Genomic DNA, 12,121 nt, shown 5'->3' with positions numbered 1-12,121 from the left:
TGATGTTCCACCTAGTACATGGCTACTTTGTTACAGAGCGTTTACCAATCAATGGGAAAGTAGAGTAAAGCCCTTTACTTCATAACTGACTACTGGATATACCATGTATACATGAACCACTATTAGATAACACACTCACAGTTGGTGACAGCTGTAAAGAAAAATCAGCTGGTCTCACTCAGTGATGACAAAGGTTCTCATAAAGATCTAGTAACTAAATTTATTCTAATACTACAATAAACACAAACAGTTCTAAACAAATATGATATGAATACTTCATCTTCATGTTAACTGGCTGTTATCGGTATCAGTACTAGGGTCCCTGGAATACAACTGTTTTTTTTACAACAACATCGGACAATAGGAACCTACTTTGTCTTTGAATTTCCTAAGGAATCTTCTACAACAAACATGAGACACTGGGGACCTCCATCGCCCTGGAACCCACACAGGGCTCTTTTACAACAAACATGGGATGCAGGGGACCTCCTCTGCCCTGAATCCCACACAGGGCTCTTTTACAACAAACATGGGATGCAGGGGACCTCCTCTGCCCTGGAACCCACACAGGGCTCTTTTACAACAAACATGGGATGCAGGGGACCTCCTCTGCCCTGAATCCCACACAGGGCTCTTACAACAAACATGGGATGCAGGGGACCTCCTCTGACCTGAATCCCACACAGGGCTCTTTTACAACAAACATGGGATGCAGGGGACCTCCTCTGCCCTGGAACCCACATAGGGCTCTTTTACAACAAACATGGGATGCAGGGGACCTCCTCTGACCTGAATCCCACACAGGGCTCTTTTACAACAAACATGGGATGCAGGGGACCTCCTCTGCCCTGAATCCCACACAGGGCTCTTACAACAAACATGGGATGCAGGGGACCTCCTCTGCCCTGAATCCCACACAGGGCTCTTACAACAAACATGGGATGCAGGGGACCTCCTCTGACCTGAATCCCACACAGGGCTCTTATAACAAACATGTGACGCACGGGACCAACTCTGCCCTGAATCCCACACAGGGCTCTTTTACAACAAACATGGGATGCAGGGGACCTCCTCTGCCCTGGAACCCACACAGCCCTCTTTTACAACAAACATGTGACACACGGGACCTCCTCTGCCCTGGAACCCACACAGCCCTCTTTTACAACAAACATGTGACACACGGGACTTCCTCTGCCCTGGAACCCACACAGGGCTCTTTTACAACAAACATGGGATGCAGCAGACCTCCTCTGCCCTTGATACCCCACAGGGGTCTTTTACAAGCAAACTATGGACCTACCCTACAGTGGAACAACTGTGGGGTGGGGACCAGATCAAGCTATATGTATGAAGACTTACCGGCTGACTTGCTCCGGCAGACCCCCTCAGGGGTGCCAGCTGTGATGACCCGGCTGTGGCCTGACCCTCAGAGGACTTGAGCGGACCCAGCTGATTCCTGCCCTGGTGTAGAGAGGGTGTGCCTCTACTTGGCTCAGCTTTCAGTGGCCCAAGTTGCTTAATAATATAATGGCATGTCTTCACCATTTTATTACAGAAAGTTACCTCAATTATCTGCCACTGTTTGCTTTCAGCTTAAGTGATATTAACAACTTGATCAAATTATGAAAACACAAACCATACCTCATGTTTTATTAAAATAAAAACAAAAAGCTTCATGACTTTGAGGCAAATATTTGAAAAGTTTTAAACATGTTGAAAGCGACAGATCCCTAAGATATTCTACTTTAGAGTATCCTCATCATGCTCATATTCTATGACATGCTTGACCTTTTTCTTGTTCTAGGATTACATTATTAATGTGGATTTAAACTTTCGTGACTTTGAAGCAAATATCTGAAAAGTTTTTAACATGTTGAAAGTGACTGATGCCTGATATATTCTATTTATGTATATTCTATTTATGTATATCCCCATTGACCTTTTCTTGCTCTGGATTACATAATTAATGTGGATTTAAACTTCCCATTTACATCAAACCAGTTTTATAAACAGTTTCATTATGGTAGCCATTGTTACATTGTGCCGGGATGGAAAATCTGTGTTTGTATTTCACTTTTGGCAACTTCACACTGTCACCTTTACACATTTTTTGGCCTCTTGCATCTTGATCATTAAAATGTCTGAATGTTTGGACTACGGTCATTTATCAAACAGAAAAAAGTACCTTGAATCCGGGTTTTTCCTTTTTCTTTTTCAAGTCTTCTTTCACAGGTTTACCCTTTTTCTTCTGAGGACCTGTAACCATGGTAACCAGCATAAACAATAACCACAAATACAATGTTCTTAATGAAATGAAATGTTGAGATGTATTTCTCTGTTTACGTTTAATGGATAGTTATTGAATGTTGTAACTACCTGACTTGTTGAGGGCATGTTTGCGTCTCTCCTCCACGACCATAGCTCTGTAGAACTCGTCACACGGGTGATCCCATATGCTCTCCCCGGTGGCGAAGTTGAAGTAGTATATGTTCTGCTCTGGGTCTTGGCTGCAAGAAATAATTATAAGAAAATTAAGATTTACAAAATTCTAATGATGATAATGATAATAGATGAATTTCATGTATCATTATTGCAGTAAATTGTAATACGAAAGTCAGCCCAATACCAATCATTAGTGTGCATCTATGTTCTCCATATCATTATACAAAGATGCAGGATGATGCACAAACAGTGTTTGCGGTGATGTGTGCGTGTGAGCACGGTGGTTTGTGTGTGCACGATGTGTGTGTGTGTGCGTGTGTGTGTGCGTGTGCGTGTGCGTGTGCGTGTGCGTGTGCGTGTGCGTGTGTGTGTGTGTGTGTGAGAGAGATGGTGTGTGTATGTGCAAATGCATGTGCATGCGGTGGTGTGCACTGGTTGTTACCCGGCCATGTACCTGAACTAGTTATTCTCAGTAGCCACTGTGATCATCAGATCATCAAACCCCAATGCTACTTGTTACAACAACCATGGGGTGTATGGGTAAGAGCCATTCTTAACAATGAACTCTTGGAAAGTACTAAGTCATCCTCACTCATGATCATAATGTATGAACCCCATTTATAACTGAAACTAGTTTTCACCATGGTCACTAAGTTGCCATGTATGACAGCAGTCTGCAAATAGAGACTGGGCCAGACAAACTGGTGATTGACCAAATGTGCCACAATCCATGATGTTGGTGCATCAGTCAAACAGTGTAACCACCAAATTCTCATCTAAGCTGGCTCTTACAACCATGAGTTACCACAGTCCTATAATGACCCAGGTCTTTTGTCTTCTGGAGAATGTTCCAACATAATAACTGACACCTTTTGATATTTGAACTGCTGAAGGGACATGTAAATGTTTCTAGTGTACAAGCCAGCACCAGACAAATTAAAGGTGAGACTAGGCAGAAGTAGCATTACCATGGTTTCCAGTTTTCTGGCAGCGGTGCATTGATTCCTTCCTTGGCAATCCACATGAGGTGTGGTTCCACATTTGGATCAAGTCCAATAATCTGTGCATATTCATAAACCTCTGGAATAAGAAAGAAAATTAGTTTGTTGAAGTTCTTGCAAAGGCCAAGGTAATTAACGTTAAATACATGATACAGGGGACTCGTAAGGATGATTTTTTTATCATTGTATGCATAAAAACAAATCTGGGTGAACATGGTGAAGTAGGCATCTTTTTAAAATACTTGTGTTATGTAAGCATGGTAATGATTTTGAAAACTTACTAAAAGACACAATCATCATGATCATGATTTTATGAAAACAGTCCTAACTAACATGAATTTTTTTTACTCTAAACATACTTATTCATGTCGATGTCATCATGGTTATAATATTATCATGATTATATCATTTTCGTTTCTTCCAATATGATTTTTTAAGGACACATTGCTTGTTATCATGGTTAGGATATTGGATCATTTGCATTTCACAGACAAGTTTCTTTCTTGCAATCCAAGACTGACCTGGTTCTGTGGGTTCGTAGTTCTCATCATAGTCTTCCTCCAGGATCACCTGGTTGTTTATCATCATGCCAGCCATCTTGATAGCTGCAATAGGGACAAGTCACGTGGAATAGTTTAGGCATATTTGTTTGTTTTATGCTACACACAACAATATTCCAGCAATATAATGACGGTCTGGAAATCTGAACTAGACAATGCAGGATTGACATCACTAGCGTTGACCTACGCATTGACGAGCATTGACCTACGCAATACATGATAGCATGTATCAACCAAGTCAGAGAGGCTGACCACCCGATCCCGTAAACCACCTGATACGACAAGCATGGGTTGCTGAAGACCATACTTTAAACATAACACTGACAACCAAATAAATTAATGATAAACTCAAGAACAGTACAGTTCATGATGCTGTTAAAGATGAACAGCATATACTTTATGAATGAGACTCTAATTCAGATAGTAGAAACAAGTTTATTGTTAAATATTTCAGTGAATGTTCAATATGTTCATAGGCATGATACTCATCACTTATTTTTGTACAAAGTCAAAAAGATGTTGAAAATACATGGGTTACATATGTATTTTGGACTGCAGGCCTTGTTCTCATACTCATGAAAAAAATGTCTGTAATTTGTATTTCTGTTAAGTATAAACTGTAGATTCTTAACTTGGTGACAACAGTTCACTAAACCAATTCTGTTCTTATTTTGTAGTTACTTCACATCTGCTATCTGCCATGACAAGGAGAAAGGTTACTATATAGATATTAGATGTGACTAGTGGCCGGCATCGGATGTTAGAGTGCCTCCTCATAATGATTCCAGGGGGGTTGCCTCGAACATGTCCAATATGTGTTACTGTTTAATCAATAATTAAAGTCCTTCATAGGCAGAATTCAGATCTTGACACAGAAAGAATCTAAGCTGTACTGCATATTGCTTGACATTGTTGTCATCGCCATTAGATTAATGAAACCTCGAAAAATGACAGATTTATTTGGACATGCTGAGAGGCCAATGTTCGATCCCAAGTCTGCAGTAAATGTCAGTAATAGGAACAAGAAAGTTCCCATTCCATGCTTTAAAGTTATAACAAATGTCATGGCTTTGGAGAGGTGAATTCATAGATATAACTGCTCCTAAGCCGATATTCAGCCCTGTGTCCGCAACAAATTTTAAATGCCTCTGACTCTGAAAAAATTAGGTATCCAGTACAGTGTAATTGTGTACATAATTCTGAAGTAGATTGCAGTATTCCACAGGCATACTTATCATGCTTATTGATTTAATTCATGCCTCCACATCTTTGTTTTCTTGCACCCTTGTTATCTTATCCCTTAGCACATGCATATACTTGCCCTTCAAACCCATTTAGAAATTATCTAATATTTTCACTTCAGCATGTGCAGAACTCTATCTTTGGGGGTAAGGTTGCAAGATCAAATTCTCCGACACTTAGTGCAGTAGTATGATTTAATATCTACAAATACACTCTATAACTTGTTATATACACCTCACGGTGACCTGATAGATCTCTTATTTCTTGATTCCTTAGCAATGTTCATTCTTTTACTTTGACTTCTTTAGGGCTATTTCGTTTAATGTACGTATATATGTGTTCAAGCCACAAGTACTATACTGGGTCATCATATGTATAGTACAAATAATACCTTTTACGTATATTTTAAACAGAAACAACAAGTGTCAAACTTGAATGACAACATTCTGAGAGGTGTTTGGACATGTTTCCATAGCATACCTTTGCAAGTTCCACCGAAATCCTACACTCTTCTAAATGGAATGTTCGAACAAACAATTGTTTGAAAACAGGTCTTTCGGACCTTGTTTAATCGAAGAATGCTAATTCTTCATAATCGGCTACAACACAACTTTTTAAATCGTTTCATGGTGACTGTCAACAAACAGCCGCCATTTTCTTTCAAGCTGTGCCTAACGGGAGGGACCGGTCATTGTGCATCAAATTTAGGGACCGGTTGTTTGGGATGTGGTAATATTTGTAACAAATGTATATATTTCGTCGTAAAACGTACCCCGAAAACAGAAACGTTAAACCTAAATTATCCCGTCAGTTCGTACCCAAACAAATAATAAACAAAATTTATCTAGTATTAGCTTGAGAAACCTTCTTGTTTTTAAGGAATTTGCATGAATATGATTCCACAAGAGATTCAATTATGCAAACATTAATATACAATAAACACAAAAGTTGATATTGGATTTAATTTACATTTATTTTTAGTAGACTGCCTATACATAAGATAATGCCCCAATGCATGAATTATTCATTTTCGTTGTTAGTGTTAGTTCAGATTTTACGCGCGCTTTTCCGATTTCTCAATTTCGATTCTGTTAATGCTACCTGTGAGCCTTGCGTGGGGTGAATAGACGGATGGGATTCTTTTCAAATATGAAGACCAAATAATTGATGTTTTGATATCACTTTGCATATGAAAGAGTAGAAAACTGAGATGTTTTGTCAATTGAGATTCGGTGTCTTCTAGTCCCAGAGTGAAATGCATTTGAAGCGCTCGGTATATCTTCAACATCTGTCAGTCTCGCGTCCCTTTTGTCCAAGAACACATCTTCCTCGTCTGACGATTAGCAGATAGCGAGACCTGGTCATCGTGCCTCGACGGTCATGCTCGTGCTATCAACCACTGCTTTGTCTGGTGCATACTCGATTATTTGCGGACTGACGTGATATGGGGAACTTCCAACTCCTGTGGACAACAACATTCACTCATTCTTTCGTTGTAACAGCTACTGAATGAGGTGTACATGAGTCATCAGTTATGTCCGAGGTTTTTAGTGCTCTGATATACAGCCATCCTCCCCTAATGCTTGTCATATTTTGGTTGGCCCTGCCTATGCCCTTGAACATTTGCTCCATGACACTCCCTGAAAAGAGGTGAGGTGAGGTGAAATGGGGTTAAACGTCGCGTCCAAGATTATTGCACTTATATATAGCGACGTGCATGTACGCTTGTACTAGTCCGGACTGATGCCGATTTATAGTGCTAGCTCACTGAGATACCATGCCGCAGTTTAACATGAATACACCACTCAGACACAGTATACTGACAACAAGTACCATCTTTTAACGTCTTTTGGTATGACGCGGTCGGGGATTGAACCCCGGACCTTCCGCTATCCGGGCGGACGCTCTACCACTAGACCACGGAGGCGGTTCCCTGAAAAGACGAAATGTAATAACACTTTATATTTTATTATAAACTGTCAATTTCTTCATGACCCTACCGGGGGTCACGGGTTGCCCAGTCGTCTAAGGCGCCGCAATTCGCTGTGCAGAGTTGCGTCCCTTGGGAATCCCGGTTCGCCCCGATTATGTTTGTAGGTTTGTCAGCACCATACCCGTGTAATACCGAAGTGATAAACGTCTAACACCTGCATCACTTGCGGCTTTCCTCCCACATTAAGCTGACACGCGTGATATGACTTGAATACTGTTAAAAGCGGTGTTAAACATAACTAACTCACACATGACCCTAACTGAATACGTGCGTTGTTATCTAGAGACACCCACACGCAGATGGTCCCAACCTACGTTTGGTACCCCGGATGCCGAGGACGCCATGATATGTTTATCTGGCCAATATCTCAATGTTGATACTTTTTTGTCTCTTTTTTTCTTAGTGACACGTCAATAAACACAACCCTAAACCTATGAGCATACATGATCATGCATTGTTTGGAAATCCCAAGCTTATTTACTTGTACCAGCTGTGTACACTGATGTGACTCAATCGTTCTTAAATTGGAAGCCAGGACAAATGAAGTGGTACACAGGACGCCTACAGTGTGTCTATAAGCACCCGAGAGATGAACAGTCACATTGCTGATCCCATTAAAAAAAAGATGCTTTAAGCATAATCAAGAGTAGATGTCGTCAACATCTTCAAATTTAGAGAATATCTCTATTGCCACCACATTTAGGATTACTTTTGATGTCATCATTAAAATGTTTAAATATTCTTATAAAACATTTGAATTAAATATTTTTGTTGTGGGGTGTACTTTTCAGACATCCATTCTTTTTGTCCAATGAGTTGAGACGCAAGTGTACATGTCATTGGTAGATCTTTCTCCGATCAGTTTAGTCTCAGTGTCCTTTAGAGTTGATTTCTGTGATATCATTCAGAAGACTGAAGAATACTGACCCCTTGACGACTCTGTGGGCTAAATGTGGTTTTCGGGGAAGTTATTTCAACACCCACCTCATTCTCAAGGACCCGTGAAGATCCGGGTTAGAATAGGTCTTCAGTAACCCATGCTTGCCGTAAAAGGCGACTATGCTTGTCGTAAGAGGCGACTAACGGGATCGGTCGGTCAGGCTCGCTGACTTGGTTGATGCATGTCATCGATTCCAATTGCGTGGATCGATGCTCATGATATTAATCACTGGATTGTCTGGTCCATTATTTACAGACCGCCGTCATATAGCTGGAATATTGCTGAGTGCGGCGTAAACAACAAACCAATCAACCACCACAACAAATGCCACGATGTGCTGAAGATCTTTTGAGACCACAGACAAGAAGCCTTAACAGCGGTGTCCCAATCCCATTTCTTCCGGTTTTCTCTCCCTCGACACATACATCAATCAGTTGATGAGGACACGCGCATGATGCTCTGTCGTAGGTGACGGGTCCTACTATTTAACGTTCGGGAACGACACGGAGTTAAATAATGCAGTGCAGCCAGTCAGTAAAACATGTTTCCGGACGCTCCCGGACGTCATATTTAGTAGGACCGTAGGTGACCTCTATACTTTGAAACATGACTATGACCCCTCAAACGAACAATGTTCTCACCTGTTAACCTTTAAAACAAACACACTACAATAATAATTCCCCTAGGCTCTGATATCTTATACAGAACGTCAAAATTCCATAGTTCGGTAATCAAATTCATTTTTATTTCAACCAACCTTAACTACTCGGTAATGAAGCATCCCGATGCAAATGGGAACGCTTAACGTTTTTTGTTGAATTTGACCGCCGCCTCTCCACTTTTTCAATCCAAGCCTTTGTTTGGACAGATCAGGGATATCTTATCATGTTTTTTGACACACTGACCAGTCATGTCACAGGTCAATATCATCCTCCAGGTCACAGCCTTCAGAAAAGTTCGTTACTCAGGAAGCATTTACTGAAAAGGTTGTGACCAACGTACGTGCAAGGTCAAGATCACAGTGAAGGTCACTATTCAAGCATGCCATTTTCACTAAAGCAACTTATTTCCTGGATATACGTCTTGAGCATTATGCATGAAAAGGTTATATTGTTTGAATACTTATATCCGACAAGTGATAAAAATATTTTGATATAAAAAATAGGTCACGATGACCTACTTTCAATGAGCTGCATATGAAGTTTCATTTTTGAAACCACGTGGTATCTCAGGAAAGTGGTATCATGTTTATCTCATTCACAGCCCAAGGAAATCAGCTTGGCACATCATGTTTATATCATAAGGGTAACGCTTTTGTTCAGGGCATTATCATTTGCAGAAGCCCGTGGTCTTCAATTAACTGCCTGACGAAGGATGGCAGTTAAATAGACCGAGGGCTTCTGCAAATTATAATGCTCTGAAATATAGCGTTACCGTTATTATAGCTAAATGGATGGAATTTGTTAACAAATAAAAAGAAACAACAATATCGGTTTTGAAACGTACTGCAATCTACACGACTTTTACAAATACGTCACTTATACCTATCCTATGACGTCCCCTAACAACGGGCGTGATAAAATGGCCCGTCTTCAAGCAATATGAGGGCATTATCAAGTTACAGTGACCCGCTCATTTCTGATAACATGCGTGCGGTTTAATGATAATTCTACCAATTGTAGCTATCATATATGCTACTTGTTTCTTTTTAACAATTTAATTCGAAGGGACATATTTGGTTTATATACTTGTCACTTGGGGTGAAATGGTGCACAGTGAGATTTCATGCCAAATACGACACATGATACGTGTTTCTTTCTGTATCGAAGAAATTACTTATTACATGTTTTATGACCCCCACCCCAGGAACTTTGTCAGACAAAAAGTGCATAATGTGTTGCAATTAACTTTTATCCCCGCCACGAAGTGGAAGGGGGATATAGGAATGGGTGCCGTCCGTTCGTCCTTCCATCCGTCACATTTCGTTTCCGGAGCAGATCTTGAAAACCGTACCATATTTCTTCACCAAACTTGGCACATAGATAGGTCTAGTGGTGAACTGGTGCCTTTTGGTAGTTTGGGATTTAAAAAAAAATTAAAAATTCCAGTTTCCATGGCAACGACTTTGATTTAGACTGAAAATGGCGTTAGTCCTCGTTTCCGGAACAGATCTTGAAAACCGTACCATATTTCTTCACCAAACTTGGCACATAGATAGGCCTAGTGGTGAACTGGTGCCTTTTGATATTTTGGGATTTATTTTTTTTTTACATTTTTCGAGTTTCCATGGCAACGACTTTGACTTAGGGTGAAAATGTCGGTAGTCCTCGTTTCCGGAGCAGATCTTGAAAAACATACCATATTTCTTAACCAAACTTGGCACATAATGTCATCTCGCAGTATTGAATACTTTTCCTTTCTGTTGGTAAGTTCTGCATTGCTTGTGTGTATTCCTCCAAAAGTGTCATGGACACGGTTGTTGCATTTACTAACTTCATGCAGAAACACAACTCATTACAAATACAACAGGGTAACTGATCTTAAACCTACTCAACATATATATACACTGCCTCCTATCCTGTATATATTCTTGTCAACCATACTTCACTTGCTTGATAACAGTGTTAGAACCTACACGAAATTATCGATCCTAACTGTAATAAAGAAGTTGTTCGTCCATATGTCGCATCCTTACTCATTACAAATACAGTTACATATTCAATCATAAACTGCAGATGTCAAAACACCAGTAATACCCTTTTTTTAGTGCTGCAATTAGGCCATTACAAAAAGGCCTTGTGAACATAGACACAGGAGCTAATGCATTGCACACAACCGGACATGTCATATTGGCAGGGATATGAGTATTTCATGCTTGTTTTTTTTGTTTTGCATTGGGCATGTGTTTTCCCAAACTGGTAGTGCTCTAGAAAAGAAAGTGAAACAGGATCTATAATATCAACATTTTATTTTTCAAAACTTCATATCATATACATGACATTATGTGTGAGGATAAAATACTCTGTATGATACGACACTAGATACACAGGACCACAACACTGTCATCAACACAATTTCAAACTGAATATTTCCAGGATGGCTGAAAATGTGCTGACAATGTTGTTATGGAGACAAACACATAAAGCGAGATTACAAAGGATCCACCTCATCCACAGGCACTGATATTAGAAAACTAACTGAGCATGTCTCGTTATCAAGGTTAACAAAAACAATGTGTCTTGACCCACTGAGTGAGCGAATGAGTTTGATTTTAAGCCGCTTTTAGCAATATTCCAGCAATATCACGGCAGGGGAAACCAGAAATGGGCTTCAGACATTATACCCACGTCGGGATTCGAACCCGGGTCTTCGGCATGACAAGCGCTTTAACCACTAGGCTACCTGACCGCCCCTTTTGACCCACTGACTGAAACATATTTTGTCCCCAACCCAAATACCAATCGCACAACTTAAAATTGAATCTTTAACGTCAAGAGTGTACAAGATTCATATTACTTTCACTGGGTTTCCTCAACTAACAATGACTAGATGGACCTGGGAAACACAAGTGAGTGGTCATAGAATGATGTGGGAGGAAAGCCGTAGACAGGCATTAACCTGAGTCTTTCTATGTGTGTGTCCACAATCTCATCAATGATTTGTGGGGATCCCAGGTATAATCATTGGGGTAATGATGGGTACCAAGATGACTGCTGAACCAATAAACGAAGCATGTGTGAAGCTTTACGCTAATTATATATGGAACTCTTGATGAAACGAAACATAATGACTTAGTAAAGAAAATCAGTGAGTGAGTATGGTTTTATGCCACTTTTAGCAATATTCCAGCAACATCAACTAGGGACACCAGAAATGGGCTTCACATGTTGTACCCATGTTGTGAATCGAACCCGGGTCTTCGGTGTGACAAGCGAACGCTTTA

The 12,121-nt window shown here is 40.3% G+C and overlaps 1 protein-coding gene across 1 annotated transcript in view; it reads right to left on the bottom strand.

Moving 5' to 3' along the window:
• LOC139473947 (centrosomal protein of 164 kDa-like) overlaps nt 1-5,898 on the bottom strand; it is a 47,013-nt gene extending 41,115 nt beyond the window's left edge. The window contains exons 1-6 of the mRNA XM_071256784.1: nt 5,726-5,898; nt 3,965-4,048; nt 3,411-3,522; nt 2,377-2,507; nt 2,186-2,256; nt 1,360-1,515 (exon numbers count right to left, since the gene is read on the bottom strand). Of these exons, the coding sequence (XP_071112885.1) occupies nt 1,360-1,515; nt 2,186-2,256; nt 2,377-2,507; nt 3,411-3,522; nt 3,965-4,040 (546 nt within the window). The 5' untranslated portion in view covers nt 4,041-4,048; nt 5,726-5,898. The remainder of the gene's footprint in view (nt 1-1,359; nt 1,516-2,185; nt 2,257-2,376; nt 2,508-3,410; nt 3,523-3,964; nt 4,049-5,725) is intronic.
• Between the last annotated feature and the right edge of the window lie 6,223 nt (nt 5,899-12,121).

Source organism: Haliotis cracherodii, unplaced genomic scaffold (genome assembly GCF_022045235.1).
Source record: "Haliotis cracherodii isolate W230 unplaced genomic scaffold, xgHalCrac1.p SCAF_3, whole genome shotgun sequence".
Classification (NCBI taxonomy): domain Eukaryota; kingdom Metazoa; phylum Mollusca; class Gastropoda; order Lepetellida; family Haliotidae; genus Haliotis; species Haliotis cracherodii.
This window is presented reverse-complemented; position numbering and strand designations above follow the sequence as displayed.